The 22,723-nt window shown below is 37.0% G+C and overlaps 1 protein-coding gene across 1 annotated transcript; it reads right to left on the bottom strand.

Annotated features, from left to right (window-relative positions):
• Positions 1–13,095: 13,095 nt before the first annotated feature.
• Positions 13,096–14,034, bottom strand: LOC147502016 (uncharacterized). Its single transcript, XM_086604430.1, has one exon. It carries the CDS (start codon positions 14,032–14,034, stop codon positions 13,096–13,098), a length of 939 nt encoding a protein of 312 aa, XP_086460556.1.
• Between the last annotated feature and the right edge of the window lie 8,689 nt (positions 14,035–22,723).

Here is a 22,723-nt window from a genome sequence, read left to right as displayed (position 1 = left end):
TGTAGACATTTTCCGGGTTTTAAATACCAACATGATAATGTTAAAGACATTTTGTGTGATGCATTTTGGATGGTTGGAGTACAAGTGAAGAAAGAAGTTCTTGTTAACTTTCTCACTGATCCGAATGAGGGCAGATAGACACTTCGGCTTACGGATGTCTTGATTTACAGTTGGTCTGAAGGAAAACATACATGTGTTGATATAATTGGAGTCTCTCCGTTGGTAGGGTTGGGGAATTGTGACTTTGAGATGGGAGAAGCAGCTAAGAGAGTAGCGACATAAAAGATGGAGAAGCATATGAAGAAGCTTGCAGGGCTAACCAACATTGTTTCATTCCGTTTAGTTTAGACACTTTCAGTTTCTTGGAACAACAGTCTGTTGAGCTCCTCAAGAGACTTTAAAAAGTTATTGACAGTAACGTTATGACAGCTGTTTCTAACAAGTTTGTTTTTAGAATAATAGGATTTGCTATTCAGAAAAGACTTGCGGCGCAGCTTATTGCACACTTGTCCTAATTATTTGTAAATTAAAATTCATTATCATCATCAATAAAATTTCCACTAAAAAAAAAAAAAAAAAAAAAAAAAAAAAAAATTAACCCCTCCCCCCCCCCCAAAAAAAAAAAAGACTTGTTGCACACTTGTCCTAATTATTTGTAAAATTCATTATCTGACCAATAAAATTTCCACTAAAAAATTTTAAAAAAAAAAAAATTAACCCCCTCCCAAAAAAAAAAAAAAAAAAAAAAAAAAAAAAAATCGCGGGACGGAACGAAACATCCTGTCAAAAAAAATTCGAAAAAACACACGAAACGGAATAGAAGATTCCGTCCGAAGATCACAAGTCAATAACTATCTCAGTAACATGTGCTACCCTCATTGTAACTTAGTGAAAAACTACCCTCATTATCACCCTTGCATTGGGTCATTGTTTTTGGCTCATAAAGGTGACAAATTGTTATTTCTCCTCAAGGCTGCTTGCATTGGAAATGCTCTCATAATTAACTTGTAACATTCTTTGTTTTGCTTTTTTCTTTCCTTTTGCAAAATAAGGTATCCATTTAATAGTGTAAAATTCACCTTTGTAGATGCATATTGATATGTGCCTCGATTGATCACTTGTTTCTACACTTGCGATTCAGAGATGCTAATTAATTAAGGCCCAATGATCCAGAGGGAGCCCAAATGGCCAATACTGTAGTTCTAGGTTTTATTTGCCTAAGACGCAGAGCACATCAAGATTTACATGTATTGGGATGATTTATCCTTCTTTGTCTTTCTGATAACTAGAACATATAATAGTGATATGTTTTTTTGGTAAATAATTATCTAAATAACCTGCATTAACCTCTAATTGCTAATGTGCTCTGATGTCAATAATGAATATAAGATATTATCGTCGCTGAAAATTTACAAAAGTTAAAAACAAAACATCTATTGGAAAAGATTCGGGATCTTTAGTAGCTTGTCTCCAAGAATATTTGGTGATGCCTCGCCTGATAATGCCAGTCCCGCCTGAGGATGCTAGTCCACCCGGGTTTGACATAATAAAAATGTCATTCTTAAATCCTGATTCATGCACTAGAAAATGCCATTTCCCCCTATAATCCAGGCTGGTAGAAAATGCCATAATACCAACTCATTCATGAATCTAAGCTTTTATGTGTATAGAAAGATATGAGTTTGTGAGTTTAATTTGTCCACATTTCAACCAACTGTGGCAAGTATTGTTGTCCATGATTTCCTGTATCTTCTTTTCTAGCTTCCACTGAACCCGAGGTTTCACACCACCAGCTTATGCAGTTATCCCGTTATCTTAGACGTTAGAACCAAAGCAATTTTCCGAAGGTTGGTCACTTGGTCGGCCCCCACCATATATAGTACCAGCTGTACTCCGATATGTTGCAAAATTCGAAACCTATGTATTAGATGTGCTTGGGAGGACTTGTAACTTGTCTAGTTGAAAATGAAGAGTTAATCTAACTTAATTAAGGGACGACATTAAGATTAAACTTAGTTTGATCTATATATTCTTTAGGTTCATGATTGAACAATCAGAACTTCAGAAGTGCAATAATGCTAATAACCTCAACATCATTAACTTCAGTGCACTAGTGAAATATATATAGAGAGAGATAATGACCACCAATGGGCCCTAAGGTTACACTTAAGTCTACCGAGATTACTGCTTGTATGACAAAAACATAGGAATGTCTCATTATTTTATGTAATACTATACTTCCACGAATCCTACTCCCAGTCCCCTCTTCAATTTGTGGTTTTAGTGTTATACCTTAAAACTCAATAAATGAGAAAGGTGAAAAGATGGAGAGAACTGAAGCCGCGGCCCGGGAATGATGCTGCTCCTGTGAGTTATGAGTCATGACGTAATGTATAAATTGTTTGTTGGCCTTGGAAGGATTCTAATTTACGGTTTTTGCGGAGTAAAATCATCTCTACACTATAGATAGCCGATTTTCCCGCAACACACCTCGAATAGTCAATTTTTAAAGGTACTCTCAGTGGGCACCTTCTACTTTGTGTTGAGCATACTCCAAAAAATATATTATTATTACAAGTTTGTCATTGGCCTAAAAATCATGTTTTGTATTAGTTGGGCACTCCTCCAATTAACATTTTCTCCAAACTATACTGTAAATGCATTAGGTTTTCAGAAAATAGTAAGGGATTGGATCACGACCCATCTTGTTCACGACGTAAGGGTTTTCATAAAATAGTAAGGGATCAAGACGAAGGGTGGATGGAGGAGACAAATGGTGGAAAATTGTATATAACCGGTTTCTCGATTTCTTTTATGGTCGGGCTATTTTTGGTGGTAGTCAGGCGGTGGGAGAGTACCTAGCGCCTAGGCTTTCTAGGTAGTGCCTAGACGGGCTAGGCGCTAGGCAGTTTTTTTTCATAATATATCTTATAATATATATAGTAATACACACCTATATTACAAGAAATGAAGAAAATCATTTACTAAAACTCAAAAAATAAACACGAACAAAGATACTTATTACAAAAATGCGTAATAGTTGAAGAATATTGACTTTATATAAAAACATATTATTTCTTATAGTGGTTGTGAGGGAGTAATATTCACATCCAATGAATATCGCACACGTGTCCAGTATATACAGAAATACCAACTGACCTCATATCCTCGTCCTCAGAGCTCACTTTATAATGACTCGACTCAGGCAAGAAACCAATCTCACGTACTCGTCTTGCAAGCTCACTTCTAAGTGGCTCGAGTTGAGCAAACGATCTAGCCCAGAAGCGACCCCCATATCCCCCATAGCCCTCAATCCTCTAGTCCACAACAGCTCGTAATGTATGTCTTTACTACAGCCATCAAGACCGAGACTCCAGGCACGCTTAATAATAAATGTCCTTAACTCGCCATCAAGGCTCGCAAGTGACCTGAAGACCTGGATCTGACCTGACAGAGGAGAGCAAGAGACACGGGCATCTTGCCTATATAAAGAGGTGGAGGAACTACGTCTGACCTTATTCAAATCTCCCCCTAACAGAGAGAACTTGATATATAGGCAGTTCGTCCAAACGAACTCGGTCAATTCAAACCCACAACCACCTTTCTCTCCAATTATTGCCTACATTTATAAGGTTAACCAAATCGAACCTTTACAGTGGCATATAATTTATATTAGACTTTAGTCTTTTAAACTCATTCAAATCTTAAGCCTACACGGGCCTTTAATTTTCGACATTAATTATTCAAAAATAAAACTTGACTGGACCGCCTAGACTCGCCTAATCGGTCTACTGATTTTTTAAACAACTTGGGCCTAGGCGAGTCGGTTGGACACCGCCTAGCGCCTAGAGACCGCCTAAGCGGCCACCTACACCTATTTTTAGAACAGTGGTTGTGCCCAACGTAAGTACATACTTCAAATTGGGCGGGGGTCTGCCCAACACAATTTGGGGTCTGTCAATAATAGGACCCATTTTAAATCTCTATATTTGTACAATTTAGAAGCACCTTCCTCAATGAAATTGGAACACACTCCTTCTTTATTAATAATTTAAAAGAGCCTCCCTCAAATCACCAAACTACTATTTAAATATCCTCCTATTTTATAAAATTTGAAAAAACCTCCCTAAAATTATATAATTAGCCCTAATGTTTTTGTAAAACTTCTTAAATTACAATTAAAATCCAAATAAACAAACTACCTATCGATCTCAAACGAAACCAAACTACTTATCGATTTCAAGGGACAAGTTTGAAGATTAAAAAAAACCGATGCGTAGCACGGTTTGCATACTTGTGTATACTTATATTATTGTTATAATTGATGAGTTCATTAACTTAGACAATCAAAACCAAATAATGCTATGTGGGTATCTTTGTTTTAGCTAGATAAGAAAAATGAAGTAAGAGGGAAAACCAAATTACCAAGATAACATTGTCGTTATTTATTGAGGTATAGTTATGTGCTTCCTCTTCTTTTTTTTAGCTCAAAGGTGATTGATTAATAAATAAAATAGAAATGATTACATTTAGGAAAAGAAAATTACAAAAACAAAAGGAAAAGGAAAATTGACTTATTTTCATAAAAAAAAATATACAAATTTTATTAACAATTTAGATTTTCAGCTTATTTTAGAATTTTGGGAATTCTAAAATTGTTAAATATATTATTTATATGATAACTAGGGGGTATGCCCGTGTCGTACGACACTGATATAGAGTCGTTTGCGGCACTAACTCCCCCCCCACTTTGATTGTATTATATTGGCTATTTGAACCACCTGAGGGGTAATTTGGACAAAACCTCCCCATTATTTGATGACTTTCCAATGTTTTGGATCATGTTAAAAGGCTACAAAGATAGTTCTCATTCAATAAATCCAGTAGTGATTTGCACAGAACCTCTAGACTCATTCATCTAAATGGACTTAAACATAGAAGAACACCAATTAAAGCAAATGAAATAAGAACAATATGAGAAACAGATACACAATCAGACTTCCACCAGTGGTTTGAATGAGGACATCAAAACAGTACCAAAAAGAGAACCCACAAAAGTATGCTAAGTACAAAAAAAAGTTGCGGAAGTACAAATAACATTGTTGACAATCATAACTCTTCTATAAACCCCATCCTCATTCGCCAATGTCAAGGTCATTATCATAAATCCCGAGCCTTGAGAAAACTTCATCGAATAAGTATGTAATTGTTTGTTTTAAATTCATTAAATAGAGTGAGTAGGAAAGACTATATATACTGAAAGGAAGAAGAAATTGACAATTTAGAAGTGAAACAATGAACGATTGTATTCACCTCTAGACTCTCCTCATTGAAATCTTGTTCTCGTGGGTCCAAATGTGCAGCAATGTCTTCTGATAGAGACGAACGCAAGACATAGAAGATGTGAAGTAAAAAAGATTCATTGCACTCCTGCAAGATGTATCATAAAAGTTTTAATGAAGTGGCAACCAAATGTTTTGTGGACTGAGTCCAAGATGATGACTATGGTCATTTCTACAAATACTTAATTTTTCCTCAACTTAACCTTTATTAGCAAACTCATATCCGAACTTCCTTTGAGTGTAATGTTGGAAAAATAACCACCAAACACAATACAAAATGAGGATAAAACTGAGGATATACAATTGATATAGATGGTGAAAATACCTTACTGCCAAAATAGGCCATTGGGGTAGCCACTGAAATGCTACCTGCACTAAGAACAAACTTTCTGTAACAACACTAATAAATCAAAGAACAAACAATAGCCACTGAAATGCTACCTGCACTAAGATACCTGTAAAAGCACTTTCAAAGCTCAAATCAATCAAAATTAATACTTTTCAACAAACCCAAAACCAAAAAATAGAACCCTTAATAAATAAGCAAATAAATACCTGTAATAACACTGGAAGAAGCTCAGACTAAACCTTTTTATAGAAGAAACAAATAATTCATCTTTGGCTAAACGATTTTAAAAGGAACTGAATCTTTACATGGAAAATCAAAGAGATTGAGTTATAAGAGAAGAGATGTTACATGTTTCACTTTACCTGAGAATCAACAGAGATCACTAAGTTATAGTGATTGGCCAAGGTCCCATCGCCACATTCATGGATGAAACAAATAAAAAAAATTAAACAACACAATTAGTAAAGAAATAGCAGGGAAGGGAAAATGAAAATGAGTTAGCATACCTGAGAATCAACAGATCGAGATCACTAAGTTTTGAAGATATGAGAATCGAAGTTTCTTCGTTCAGCTAAACACCATATAAACAGACGTCACCATTTAGTAGGAATTGAAATAGATTTGTACATAACTATAAATTCAGTTGCTATAAGATCAAAAAGAAGAAATTTGGGGGAAAAAATAACTAACCAAGGTGTGCAAACAATTCTTCAACGCAATACTGACAAAATGTAAATACACTCCAACTCGCAAAACCTACATAATTTGAACGAAGCAAATTAACCAACTAAGAGCAAATACAAATATATCAATTTTGATGACTATAAATTCAATGAGAAACTACACAATACGTGACTATAAATGAAAAGAACTTACGAATTATAGTAAAACTTCTGGGTAAACAAAGTTTGGGGTGTGACTTTCTGAATTTGGAGGGAGGAGAATACTGATTCTATCTGAAGAAGTGCACCTTGATAGTGTGACATATAATTGACCGTGGCTGAAAACTTCACTGCGAAGGTCAATCCCCACATACTTCACCGATTGTCCTTGTGACTTATTTATAGTCATTGAATAAGCAACGCGTACAGGAAACTGTCTTCTTGTCATATGAAAAGGAAAATCAGAAAACGACGGTGACAAAGATATTCTAGGAATAAATGCATGATTACCCGCTTTTTCACCAGTCAAAATTCTTGCGAAAAGAACGTGAAGTCGACAATGGACCACCATCAACCGGGTTCCATTGCATAATCTATCTTTGGGAGCAATATTTCACAACAACATTATAGAACAACCGACTTTTAGGTTGAGACGAAATGGTGGTACACCAACTGGATCAAGTGAGTTTAGGTACTCATTTGGGTATTGAACACCTTTTGGCCACAATGCATGAGCAATTATAGTATTACATTTTAATTAAAGCTCATCTTACATGAGAACCGGATGGCGGGAGATGAGATAGAGGAACACTATCCGATGAGCGCTGCACATTTATAAAGCAAAAGAAGACATAAGACAATGTAATATACAAAAGCAACAGTGTAGAAAAATAATTCGCAAGTAGGGAAATGAGATTCATAAAGTCAATATATTAAATGGCAGTGAAACACTTTATGGACATGATACATCAGGCCATTATATATATTTTTTAATTAAAACTCATCTAACATGGGAACCAGGTGGCGGGAGATTAGATAGAGGAACCCTATCCGATGGGCGCTACACATTTATAAAGCAAAAAAATAAATAAGGCAATGCAACTTAGCATAATACAATGCAAGCAAGAGATACCTGAAGCCAAGAGGCGGTTGAAGATTGAGCCTATCTTGGGGGGCAACAAAGACATGTTTGTTATGGTTTGAAGGTTCCTTATAGAAGTCAATAGGGAGTTTCCCTTTGTCAAGAATTGGTTGCGTAGGAAGCTATAAATATTTGAAAGAGAGTTAAAAAACGTGATGTGAAACCAATAAGAGTGCTAGGACAATTTGGGTAACTCAAAGTATGTTAATAGAAGTTATTAGTAAAGTATATTGGTGATAGTAATACCTGGGAGCGAGTAGGTCGTTGAGGAGTAGGTGGCTGAAGGTAGAGTCCAACTTGGACTGGAACATAAATATTATTTTCCTTGTTCGAAGGATCCTTATAAGGGTCCATTGGACGTTTACCCTTATCTATGGGATCCTGTAGAAACAAATAGAAATAGATACTCAATAAACTCTGTAAAAACAAACATAAAAAGATAGGTGGGGATAACAAAACGTTGCTTCTCTGCACGTACCATTGAAAGTTAAAGTCGAATTTGCAACGAAAAAGGGAACCTAAAAAAAAAGACAAAGTAGTAGTGATTATTTCGCATGTAAAAGTAGTAGTAATTAGGCGTAAACATAGATGAAAATTAGGTGACAGTAAATAAAACAAAGGGGATTAAAAAAATTAGATGGTAGAAGACGGTAGTAAACCACGCCAAAGTAAGAAAAACAAATGGAAAATAAAAATCAGACAATAGCAAGCGAAAGTTATAAATCAGACGGTAGCCGTAAATAAAACAAAAGGGATTAAAAAATTAGAAGAATCACAACAAGAAAACGCATCTAAAATAATTACAAAGTAACAATAATTAGTCGAAAACATATTGAAGACCGACAGCATTACTGGCCTTTTTTGCAGTAAAAAAAAAATAAAGATAGTGAGGTAGCGGAACACATACAAAACATAAAGTAATGGGAAAAAGGTTGGTCGACATTAACTTCGAAATATGTATCAGGCGAGATTAAATAAAACAAAGGGGAAAAAAATCAAATGGTAGCAGACGGCAATAAATCATACCACCAAGTGTGCCCTACTTAGACATTTACTACACTTTGTGAGACCATATCATAGTCATTTTTTTTAGGGTCTTAATGTCATATCCTTATTACAGTCTTAACCAAAACTCTATCTTAACGAAAACTCTCTTAACCAAAACTTTACAAAGAAAATAAGATCAAAAGATATTCTTATATATACTGCAGTCTGAAGAAACAATAAGATCAGAAAATATTAGCAACCCAAAAACTTCCATGTATGGCAAACATGTCATCTTCAGACGTGTGAGACAGACACTTCATAGAAGTGCTATGTGCAAGGGTTTTGAGAGCTTAATGGTGCATAGGCCTAAGAGAGCATAATTAATCACCGAAACCTTTTACAAGGGTTGTGAAAATTGTTCCATTAGCCTTCAACATGTTAGGTTAATACACTATACTATACACACGAAGAAAGTGAGGAGCATGCATCATAGTGACCACAGCAAAACATACAGGGGACGTCTTGAATTTTCAATATTGTTATTTGTTTCAAACATATCTATGTATAAGGATTCATGAGAAATCACTCTTACTCTTAATTGTTGGATAGTGAAATCTAAGCTACAATTTCGGAAAGATAAGTTTTATATGGACGTCTCATTCCTTCGACGTCCCTAGTTGTTAATACTAAAAGATTGTAAACGCAAAGTTTCATCAGCTAGTCAGTGGTTATGTCACAGCCCGAATTTCTAAACAATTAAAAAAAAATGAATAATTGAAATATAAATATCTCAACCATCACTTGGTTCAATTGTCTAAAAACCCAGGCTATGACGGGGGGATACAACACATGTCAAAACCTAAAACCCACATCACAACAGGATCAACTTAACAACAAAAATCTCATAATTCCTCAACTATCACTTTATTAAAAACTTTCTTCCATCCCAATACAAACATAAACAAACTTTTCGAATAACAGGTCTTCAACATCGTATTCTCATGTCATATAAAAAAATGTAACCTACGTTATTACATCCTTCCAAAAGATCAGACCTAATAAACTAAACTCCCGGATCGCTCAAAGAGAATCCAAATCACACCGTGGTTCCACCGCCTTCCACCTATGTTCCTAAGAACACACCCGTTGCCAAAACAAAGCAAACATGGGTCAACAAATTGAATTTCTTTGGTATGAGTAGACTAAATACATATAAACATTTCAAACTTTACTTATCCAACTAACACTTTAAATCTATCATAACCTAATCATTCTCAGCTTGGAAGACAGGGTAGTTCCGTCATCTCAACCGGCATAGTTTCTTCCCAAGCAAAACTTCCATTTTATTAACTTCCATCTTATTAACTCATTCTAATAACTCCTTTTAAATATCTAAATAATTGAATTACACTTACCGATATCCGCCGCTGTATAAGGGTAGGACCGCGTCCCTGCACAAAAATATTATTAAGTCCTACCCTCCTACAAAAGAAAGTTAGCAATTTTATATAATATGTGTAGATATCCTATAGGTATTCCAATGCAAGCCCAAATACACTCGCATAATCAAATCAATTTCTCTTATCAATTAATCAATTTCTTTTCTTATACACATATTTCACAACCTATGTACCTTAGGTCATTCCCGCCACATTCAAGGAATACCCAACCTTACATTCCGTTACACTTTCAAGGAATACAACTAACCCTTGGCTTAATACCTTAGTTCCTCTCTAGGGCAGTCCAAACAATCTGGTCATTCATGGCACATTCAATGAATACCCGGGTCATTCATGACACATTCAATGAATACCCATATATAACGCTAACGGGCCATTTATGGCACATTCAATAAATGCCCACCTAACATATGACATCAACAGTCATAAAGCTCAATTATGAAATTTTAGGCGTGGAGAGTTCTAAAAGAGGGGGTAATTTTATTTACGCATTATTGAACTTTATTGCATGTATTATTTCAGAGAACGAAAGAGTATCTTGATTCATGTATTTTTGGTTTACGCGTTATTAGTTTCATGGATGTCTAAGTGTCATAACGTTGCATATCACAAAAACTGAAATATCACATAGCAGTTAATACACATACACACGTATATATAGAAAGATCTTAGCCTAAAGCCAAACATGCTAATAGCCCTAGACCTATCCGAATAGCCCAAATCATAATCCGAGTTAAAAAGTCAAATTGGGTCAACTGGTCAAAAGTCAACCCTAGTCAAAAGTCAACTCTGGTCAAAGTCAACACCTCATTGTCAAAGTCAAACTGTCGTTTCTATATTCAACAGGTTCAGGGTCATAGCCATGGTTCATGGCTAAGGTCAAAGGTGCATGGCTCATGGGCTCATGGTTAAGGCCATAGTTCGGACCCAACTCGCCAAACCCAAACCTTAGAACCCGGAAGTCTAAAAGTTGAAAGACCCAGGTAGGTCTATTTTAAAGTCCTATGGACTCGCCCCAAGCAATATTAGAAACCGGCCCAAAACAGTTAAGTGGTTCGGTCCAAAAATTGAACTGAAACCGGCCCAAAAACTTTAATTTAAACCGGCCCAAACTAAACAACCAAAATCGGGCCCAAAACTAAAACAAAAGAAATATAAAATGGCCCAAAGGACTTAAACCAAATTGGTCCAACTTAGTTGTGGTCCGACCCAAGCCCCAGGCCCAATCCGAAATTTACTGTTCATCATCTCCTTCCAACAGTTTTCCACCACCACCAAATCCGGCCACCACAAATATCGATCGCCACTCCTCCCAATCTACCCGAAATTGCTTAGGGGAAAAACCCCCACAACATTAACAAAACCAAAACCCCCAACTCCTTAAATCCAATCTTTCCCCAAAACTAGATCTACAATTATTTTGGACCGCCATTAATGGCTATCGAAGCTTCCAACAGCCCCTATCAACAGCCCTCACACTCCTCCATCAACCCTCAACCACCAACACTCCATTACAAAACACAACAACCAAAAACCGTTCAACTAAACATTTACTGGCGGTTTTCTCCAGCCGCCATTAACGAGTTTCTCCGAGCTTCACTGCCCCCACTCTCCAGCACCCAATCGACAGTCCCAACACCACTCCACCAAGGTCAAACTCGACAGCACCCAATCCACCCCGACGGTTTAATCATCAATTTCAATCTCGACAGTTTAACCACCCATATCAACCAACAAACACCCCAAACCACAGTTCAAACATACACCACCACAGTATGGGTTCAAAACGAAAACCAGGAGAGTTCAAATACTAGACTTGATCGATTTCTCTTTTGGGTTTGGCGAAGCCATTTACTCCCATCAAGCTTCGACAGTTAAAGTCGAATATTCAAGTCTCAACAGTGTTTTCAAAAGACAGTTTAACCAATTTTAATAACGACAGTTTAACAAGTTTTCACATCAACAGGACGAATAATAATGACAGAAAGAGCAGAAACCATGAGTGGAATCTTTGAACAATAAATTAGATGTGAATAGAAAAACTAATCTACTCACCTTTAGCGCGCTCCGACTATCAACCAGCTACCAGGAAAAATCTCCTTTTCTTCTTTCAGAAAAATCTCCGTTTTTCTGTCTAAAACTCTCGCTGGGTTTTTCCCCCAGAAACTCTCGTGAGAAAACTCTATTCTATTTTCTTTTTGTTAAAAACAAAACCCCCGAAATAGGGAAGAAGGTTTATCCCATAAACCCACGTCTCCTATTTCCACTAACACTTATCCTATTTTATTTAATCTATTATCTATTAATATTATTATTAGGAAAATAAATGAATTAAAACACGGGGTGTTATAATATACACACCTTAAAAGGATCTCGTCCCGAGATTCAAAGTAGAGTCTAGATTAACCAAACAAACAGTACGTCAACCAATAAAAATGAGACATACGTGTATACGCAAGTATACACACCTTAAAAGGAATAAACGTAATTAGTTTTCTTCAATTGCTAACACTTAATTAAAATCATTCTTTTACAGTTCAACAGATTCATATCATCAACGACTTATACTATGTCCACTATCACATAGGATCAAACACCTACAATGTGATGCATGCACACTGGCTCACACACCAACGATATGCAAGTATACACTGGTTCACACACCAACGATGCATACTAATTCTCTACCATCACATAGGATCAAACACTAACAATGTGTGGTATGCACACTGGATCACACTCCAACGGTGTACATGTATACACTGGATCAAACTCCAACGATGCATACAGAGAGATGTTATGTATATTGGATCACACACCAACGATATACATAACTTGAAAAAAAAAAAAAAAAACTTTCAACTCCAGCCTTTATCAAAAGAGTTTTCCTTATTCCTTAGGTAAATTCCAAATTATTACTCAAATATGAAATTAAAAAAAAATAACAATTTCTTCTTTAGCCAATACTTACTTAAAATCGAAAACTCCGTTATGAAAACAACACTATAACATGCTGAACAATTTCAATTATAAATCATAAGAAACTAACCGTTAAAACAACCAGCATTTTATTTTCATAATCGTACGATAAATTCTTACATGCTAAGTACCAATAAAGGAAACTAGCAAACAACAAATTCAAACATACCTAACATTAACCAGTGCAGTTCTTAACATAGTGTCCCAACTGTCCACATTTATAACACTTGCCTACTAGTTCATTTGGTTTAGGACATCTTCGGATAGTATGCCCAACTTCCCCGCAGTTCAAACAATTACCATCAAATCTCTTTAGCGAAGCACTAATGTCCTTATTCACATGCTTACTTGCTTGCCTATCATATGGGTGATGCTGACTTTTTCTCTGCCCTTGACGTGGCTGACTAGAAATAAGGTGTAAGCTGGCTTGTTTTGGGGCATTCTCTTTAATCTTATCATCTTTGGGTTTATTATCCAATTGTTCATATCTTAATGCCAAATCTAACACGCGATCGAAAGTTTCTGAATCAAAAGGTATCAAATAACTTGATAGATATGGCTCTAGTCCACGGATAAACTTCTGGTTCTTCTTTACTTGGGTATCCACTAGATAAGGAGCATACCTCGATAGTTCATTGAACTTAGTCACGTACTCCGTAACAGTTTTCCCTCCTTGGGTCAGATGAAAGAATTCCTCAGTTAATTGCTCCTTAACAGCATTAGGAACAAACCTTCCCTCAAATCTTACCTGGAAATCCTCCCAAGTCATATTTCCCACATCCACATTATCCTTGATAGACCTCCACCAAAATAAAGCTGACCCCTCCAACTGGTGAGAAGCCAACTCCTGCTTATGCACCTCAGTGAGTTGCATCTTAGCAAACACGGATTCACACATAGTAACCCATTTCTCAGCATCAATGGCCCCTTTCTCTCCCTTGAACTTCTGGCCTCCTAAAGTTATAAAATCCTTGTTTCTCCTAGCAAAAGGATCCCCTAGATTAGCATGTTGACCCCTCTGAATAGTTTCCACCAACTGAGTTAATATAGCTCCCAAATCAGCAGATATAGTATTACTTCCAGTACCAGTAACATCATTGTCATCTCCAGCCATCACCTTAAAACAAAACGGACTTCTATTAGTACTCCAAACATCTTAAACTCAAACACACCCAACCAATCACCACATTCCGAGGATCACCTAGACCTTCCAAATCTAGGCTAACCTAAGCTCTGATACCAAAATGTCACAGCCCGAATTTCTAAACAATTAAAAAAAAATGAATAATTGAAATATAAATATCTCAACCATCACTTGGTTCAATTGTCTAAAAACCCAGGCTATGACGGGGGGATACAACACATGTCAAAACCTAAAACCCACATCACAACAGGATCAACTTAACAACAAAAATCTCATAATTCCTCAACTATCATTTTATTAAAAACTTTCTTCCATCCCAATACAAACATAAACAAACTTTTTGAATAATGTGTCTTCAACATCGTGATTCTCATGTCATATAAAAAAATGTAACCTACGTTATTACATCCTTCCAAAAGATCGGACCTAATAAACTAAACTCCCGGACTGCTCGGTGAGAATCCAAATCACACCGTGGTTCCATCGCCTTCCACCTATGTTCCCAAGAAACACCCACGTTGCCAAAACAAAGCAAACATGGGTCGACAAATTGAATTTCTTTGGTATGAGTAGACTAAATACATATAAACATTTCAAACTTTACTTATCCAACTAACACTTTAAATCTATCATAACCTAATCATTCTCAGCTTGGAAGACAGGTAGTTCCGTCATCTCAACCGGCATAGTTTCTTCCCAAGCAAAACTTCCATTTTATTAACTTCCATCTTATTAACTCATTCTAATAACTCCTTTTAAATATCTAAATAATTGAATTACACTTACCGATATCCATTTGCTGTATAAAGGGTAGGACCGTCCCTCCACACAAAAAATATTATTAAGTCCTACCCTCCTACAAAAGAAAGTTAGCAATTTTATATAATATGTGTAGATATCCTATAGGTATTCCAATGCAAGCCCAAATACACTCGCATAATCAAATCAATTTCTCTTATCAATTAATCAATTTCTTTTCTTATACACATATTTCACAACCTATGTACCTTAGGTCATTCCCGCCACATTCAAGGAATACCCAACCTTACATTCCCGTACACTCAAGGAATACAACTAACCCAAGGCGAATACCTTAGTTCCTCTACAGAGGCGGTCCAAACAATCGGTCATTCATGGCACATTGATGAATACCCGGGTCATTCATGACACATTCAATGAATACCCATATATATATATTAACGGGCCATTTATGGCACATTCAATAAATGCCCACCTAACATATGACATCAACAGTCATAAAGCTCAATTATGAAATTTTAGGCGTGGAGAGTTCTAAAAGAGGGGGTAATTTTATTTACGCATTATTGAACTTTATTGCATGTATTATTTCAGAGAACGAAAGAGTATCTTGATTCATGTATTTTTGGTTTACGCGTTATTAGTTTCATGGATGTCTAAGTGTCATAACGTTGCATATCACAAAAACTGAAATATCACATAGCAGTTAATACACATACACACGTATATATAGAAAGATCTTAGCCTAAAGCCAAACATGCTAATAGCCCTAGACCTATCCGAATAGCCCAAATCATAATCCGAGTTAAAAAGTCAAATTGGGTCAACTGGTCAAAAGTCAACCCTAGTCAAAAGTCAACTCTGGTCAAAGTCAACACCTCATTGTCAAAGTCAAACTGTCGTTTCTATATTCAACAGGTTCAGGGTCATAGCCATGGTTCATGGCTAAGGTCAAAGGTGCATGGCTCATGGGCTCATGGTTAAGGCCATAGTTCGGACCCAACTGGCCAAACCCAAACCTTAGAACCCGGAAGTCTAAAAGTTGAAAGACCCAGGTAGGTCTATTTTAAAGTCCTATGGACTGGCCCCAAGCAATATTAGAAACTGGCCCAAAACAGTTAAGTGGTTCGGTCCAAAAATTGAACTGAAACCGGCCCAAAAACTTTAATTTAAACCGGCCCAAACTAAACAACCAAAATCGGGCCCAAAACTAAAACAAAAGAAATATAAAATGGCCCAAAGGACTTAAACCAAATTGGTCCAACTTAGTTGTGGTCCGACCCAAGCCCCAGGCCCAATCCGAAATTTACTGTTCATCATCTCCTTCCAACAGTTTTCCACCACCACCAAATCCGGCCACCACAAATATCGATCGCCACTCCTCCCAATCTACCCGAAATTGCTTAGGGGAAAAACCCCCACAACATTAACAAAACCAAAACCCCCAACTCCTTAAATCCAATCTTTCCCCAAAACTAGATCTACAATTATTTTGGACCGCCATTAATGGCTATCGAAGCTTCCAACAGCCCCTATCAACAGCCCTCACACTCCTCCATCAACCCTCAACCACCAACACTCCATTACAAAACACAACAACCAAAAACCGTTCAACTAAACATTTACTGGCGGTTTTCTCCAACCGCCATTAACGAGTTTCTCCGAGCTTCACTGCCCCCACTCTCCAGCACCCAATCGACAGTCCCAACACCACTCCACCAAGGTCAAACTCGACAGCACCCAATCCACCCCGACGGTTTAATCATCGATTTCAATCTCGACAGTTTAACCACCCATATCAACCAACAAACACCCCAAACCACAGTTCAAACATACACCACCACAGTATGGGTTCAAAACGAAAACCAGGAGAGTTCAAATACTAGACTTGATCGATTTCTCTTTTGGGTTTGGCGAAGCCATTTACGCCCATCAAGCTTCGACAGTTAAAGTCGAATATTCAAGTCTCAACAGTGTTTTCAAAAGACAGTTTAACCAATTTTAATAACGACAGTTTAACAAGTTTTCACATCAACGGGGCCGAATAATAATGGCGTAAAGCGAGAAACCATGAGTGGAATCTTTGAACAATAAATTAGATGTGAATAGAAAAACTAATCTACTCACCTTTAGTATTTAAGCGACTATCAACCAGCTACCAGGAAAAATCTCCTTTTCTTCTTTCAGAAAAATCTCCGTTTTTCTGTCTAAAACTCTCGCTGGGTTTTTCCCCCAGAAACTCTCGTGAGAAAACTCTATTCTATTTTCTTTTTGTTAAAAACAAAACCCCCGAAATAGGGAAGAAGGTTTATCCCATAAACCCACGTCTCCTATTTCCACTAACACTTATCCTATTTTATTTAATCTATTATCTATTAATATTATTATTAGGAAAATAAATGAATTAAAACACGGGGTGTTATAGGTTACGTAGGTACCAAAGAATTTTGCCCCACTCTTCCGTAATGTAGAAGTTTAAGACAGACTCAAACTCTGAATACATTATCTCATGAAGATCAGTATTTCACATGTAATCTATATATATATCAAATTAAGTTGATTAAAGTATTAGACGAACAAAAGCATGGCCTCAACTAATCAGACAAAAGTAATAAAATAATTTGATGTGATGCAAATTGCAATGTCATATGACCAGGGAAGGTCTAGCTAGAGCATTGAACCATCAACTTAATTCAATCAGAAGAGCATCTCTTGGCCTGCCTATGAATCGGAAATTGGCATAGTAAATGTTCATGATACCACTTGATCTATTGTAAAACTTAAAATGCATATTCCGTGGTCGCATGCGGCACTAATAATGAGGGGCGAAGTGAAGCTCCCTTAGCTTGACTTTCTGGGGAAACATAGTGAAGCTCCCTTACCTCCTCTGGATATCTACGCAACCAGTCGAATAATCTCTTCAGTTGCGGGTTCTCGACAAGATGAGAAAAGGGGTGGGAGTGATGGCGGCGGTTAGGGCAGATGTTGGAAGAGAGATTAGAAAAGAAGATCTGATCTCATAGATCCAGACATTATGGATGGAAGTAACATACTAGGTGGGAGTCGTTCTTTTTGCCATGTCACAACTTATTAAAACACAATGACAACTATTGGATGGAGGCCATGTGGGCCCCACATCATTGCCTTTTATTAGACTAGTATTTGCCCGAGCCGTGCGATTACGGATATCTTGGCGTCTTACGTGCCCCGATGCACATCCCCGCCCTACCACGGACACTACAACAAAAGGGGTATTTTACAACGCACCCTTTTGCAATGCCAAAAAATTGTTGTTAAAGGTCATCTATTGCAACGCCATATGGGGCTGCTAAAAGTTTGTCGTGCTATTAGCTTAATTGTACATAAATTTATTTATTGTGATACCTCTTGCGTGGCAAATAGTTATAATTTTTTTTTTCAAAAAACAGAAAATACAATGTTTGTAGAGTGTTTTATCATTTACCGCGCCATTGTTGCTGTTGAAGTTAACCGAATCATTCGCGACGCCACTTTCGTTGTAAAAAACTTTTGTAAATGTGCATGTTTTATTCGGTGTAGCATGTGTTGCAGTGAGAAAAGCGTTATGTCACGCCCCGAGACCCAACACACATCCCTAGGATGAGGAGTGAATCTCGAGGCCAACACCATTATGATTTTAACGAAATTTCGGCAGAGTTTCATTTGTTTAATCGACGTTTCGTATACAAAAAAACCTGTCATAACACCTGGACATCGCTACATTCTTTCAACAACCATATATATATCCAACAACCATATATATACTACTCTTAACTTTAGATACTACAGGCATATGACTGTATATCTACAAAACAATGAGAACCGTTGCCAAATACATCGATTATTACATTAAAATGAACGAAGCTCTCTCTACACAACCAAAAGATACTATACTCACTCTATACAACAAAATGAGCTAAAATTCAACCTATACGACAAAATAACTTGACTCTGCCCCTCGTCAAGCATAAGGGAAACCACCCAAATCCCCATAACCATCACTCGGTGGTAGGGAAAGTCTCCTCCGCAACTGGATCGGCTGAAATATTAATGTAGGATGAGCAAAAAAACTATGCCCAGTAGAAACGCACATAACCAATAAATAGTCTACTTATAGAAAACATTTAAAACATGCAGGGTTTCCATAATAATATCCAAATATCGTGACTATATAATACATCACTAACTAGTAGAAATCATTTCGACATGCTTCGTTAATATTCAAAATATAGTTTTCACAATCATCATACAACTATTGTGGCCGCTGCATCCTATTAGAATGGTGAGGGTACGACTGGTACTTTCGGTGATCCAGGCGGGCATATCGGTTCAATTACTTTCGGTGTAAACCATGCACCATTGTTTTCCTGATTTTACCGGCAGGGAGATGAAATGTCGTTGTTGTGTTCGTACACACAAAATCCCCAAAGCTTTTAGGGCTCAGGTGGGCCATGTGACCACGACCCCCATACGGGCTGTCACCTAACTTACGGTGGTCAACCGTTCGACGACTGCAGACTGCTCAGGATCCTGACACACATCCAGGAGTGGACTAAACTTTCACTCCTCGCGTCTAAACCTCATCGAGGTAGCATGTAACCTCACACAAGCTAAGCACCATACAACGTGACACGTACAAACATGGTTATCTAGAAAAGTAGAAAAGGAATTCCCGGACTCCATCCTGTGATGCATCCCTTTAAAGATGGCCCACCACCTCGAAAGGTGTACACCACAGTTGGAATTCTAGAGCGAACTGTCGTCTCCGGAAATGCGACAACAGTTCCTTCTTTATAGGAATTCACCAGTTCTTTTCCAAATCCCCTCGTGATAAGAATAGTATTATATACTCGAATTACCGATTATTTCCAAATATTATAGTTACATATTTAGTTTTTCTTTTAAAACTGTTGGTTCTGTATGTGTAAGTTCCTGGATTTCCAACAATCGAGTAATACAACCTATGACTCCCAAACGGGCCAGTCATAGTAAATGACAACCGATGATTCCCAAATGGCGAATCATCGTAAATAACAACGAACCATCCGTGGACAATCAAGAACCTCACACATAGTTACAAGCAACCGGGTAATCCTTACCCGCATTACAAAATCCATCTTTCTGTCTCCTTACTGAAACAAGAGACGAGAACCCTTCCCAAAACCAGTTTTACTCTTTTAACAAAGAAAACAATTCCAACTATCCCGATTTCACAAACTTATTTCTTTTCATACAAAAGCTATCCATATACTTAGTTTATATCGAGGAAAACTACAATGCAAAACATGAATATCATATATATACATGCATGGTTGATACGCAAACAATCTATTACCAATTTAAACAAATCAAATCATGCATGAAAATAAGCATGCTATATATTAGTATGTAGGTTCCTACCTTAGCAAGCTCCGTTCTCCTCAAGCCCACTTAACCGAATCGAGCCCGCTTAACCGAATCCACTCGTAATTCCTCCTATAACATCATATACACGTAGGTTATTAGAATTTATCGAACGAATGCGAAATTCTTATCTAACGTAAGTTGAGAAGAATCTCGACGCTAAAAATTTGATTTCCGATATCTTTTCCTATAACTACTGTCAACAGCGCTACATGCCTTTTCTAGCACTGTTACTCTGACGGTCTCCGCGGCCTTTATGTCAATACCAATCCTATCAATTCTACTAACGATTAAGATTTTTCCCAACTCCAACTACAAACAAATTCCACTCTTCAATTGACCTTAAATCTAGAAATAATTACGAGGGTGTTCCTTATCAATCGTTCATCAATCGACTTAATCCTAAATAAGTATATAACTAATATAAACTTCTCTAAAATAGAGTGAATATATATAATTCTTACCGAGTCAGTAAGAATAGCTCCCTAGCTAGCTGCTCCACCAATATCGCTCAACTCGATCTTCTCCAAACAAGCTACTGCCGAAATTCAACAACCAATTTCAATTATTTTTCATCAATACATCACAATCCCATCGAAATCGAGTTTAAACTATTTAATTGAGGCGAAAATAACTCACCTTTCACTTTGATTTCGCTTGGTACGTTGGAATTTCAAGGAGATTTCGAATCCTCACCTTTGGTTTTACCGTCTCTCTAAGGATTGGGTTAATGCGAATTGAGGTTTTAATCACTGAATTTTTGGTGAATTTGGGATTTCTCTCTCCTAGGGTTTAAGAGTTGCGAAATTGAGAGAAATTGGGTGCGATTTTGGTTTGTGCGTTATTTTTGTTTTTGTTTTTGTCTTTACTTGTTTAAGTTATTAAGGCCCAAGCCCAATATGTCCAAATTAGGCTTAAGGTCCTAATTCACTCCTAACCACTAACTAATTTAACGTAGCGTCGTAATTATTTTTCCGGCCCATCCAGCTAAATTTAATCTCCTACATTCTATCCCACCGCAGGCTATAACGATAACTCACTCATGCGTGTAAGCTGTTAACTCGTGCTAGCTTCGAACGCAGAAAAGCTGCTAACCGACATTTTTGTCAAATTTTCGTATATGAGTTGCTTACCTAACGTAGCTTATGAGTTGGAGTTAAGTTTCATTAATTTATGTACATTTGAAATGTAAACCCGATCGACCAATTACATAAATGTCCCTAGGTTTGCTATGTAATTTACAAAAATACCCTTAACGAGAATTTGAGTCTTTACACGTTGCTATTGAGCTTTTTATGGGCGGGCCTATTTTTAATGTTGGCGCTCCAACAAAAATACCAAAAAATCAAAAAGTAAAATCGAAAACCCTAAATGGGGCTTATTTTTCTCTATCTTTTTCTAGACATACGAACCACTTTAGCTTTGCCTTAGACTATTGGAACAAAGCAAAGAAGAAGGAGGCTGAATGAAGAAGGGAAAGGGACAAGGGCGGTCTTACTTGGCGCTTGAAAGGTCTTTGGTTCGGGTAGAGATGCGGTACTAAAGGTCCTCGGACTTCAGGGCTTTTTTTGTAGTTGTTCACCATTGGATCTTGCCAATACTGACCTCCTATAGTTTTTTGTTACGAGATCTTTTTTTTTTCATTGTTCCTGGGGATTTTTGGGTAATCGGCTCCTATCTTTGTAAACAATAAAATATGAACTGAACCTTGTCGCTCCTCTTTCTTTCCTCATGGGCAGGAAGCACACCAGCAGTGTGCCTTGCGTGATTCCACTGTGTTTTTTGCACTTGAACTGGGTGGACAGTTGACTGGTAGATAACTTCGATTCGCCCGGCCAGCAGATAAATTGTTTTTTGGTTTTCTATTACTCCAACCGGCCAAGCTCTGAGTTTTTGGTTGCTGCATTTTTTGGGGTTAATTGGTTTTTATTTTTGGATTCTCTTTGGGTTAATTTTTCTGGTTGGTTCTTTTAATTTATTTTACAGGTGTAGAATCTGAAATTACTACTAGGGAATAAAAGTCGGAAGCATTCATCCTTCAGGTTGGTTCTTCTTTTCTTTAGTATTCCCTTACATTTTTGTATCGAGCATTTGTAGTCATGGTTGCGGTAATTTGATTTAATTTGGAAGTAATGATCCTATATGTACTACATTGTTCTATGACTGCTTTCAATGAATTTATACAGGTGTTGGTAGAGAAATGCAAGTAATTAGAAGAAAGTGAACATGTAGGGATTTGTATCAACACATGTAAGCTACCAAGTCAGGTATGTTCCTTTGTCTAATATAAGTTTTGCATATATTTATGGTTGCAAGAATAAGTCAACAATTGAGGACACAATCAACTTCACAACCTAAGTTTGTAATTAAGCGAATAATGAATTAAGTGCTGGTAAGATTTTATTTTGTAGTGATGTTTCTTGTATGCATTGAGCAAATTATGATTAAGTTATGGGCCTCTGGCTTATCATAGAATGAT

Source organism: Coptis chinensis, chromosome 4 (assembly GCF_015680905.1).
Source record: "Coptis chinensis isolate HL-2020 chromosome 4, ASM1568090v1, whole genome shotgun sequence".
Lineage (NCBI taxonomy): Eukaryota > Viridiplantae > Streptophyta > Magnoliopsida > Ranunculales > Ranunculaceae > Coptis > Coptis chinensis.
The sequence above is the reverse complement of the archived record's forward strand: the minus strand, read 5'-3'. Positions and strand labels throughout refer to the sequence as shown.

Bases quoted from the DNA above. Each gene is read 5' to 3' on its own strand.
- LOC147502016 (XM_086604430.1), bottom strand. From the start codon at position 14,034: ATGGCTGGAGATGACAATGATGTTACTGGTACTGGAAGTAATACTATA.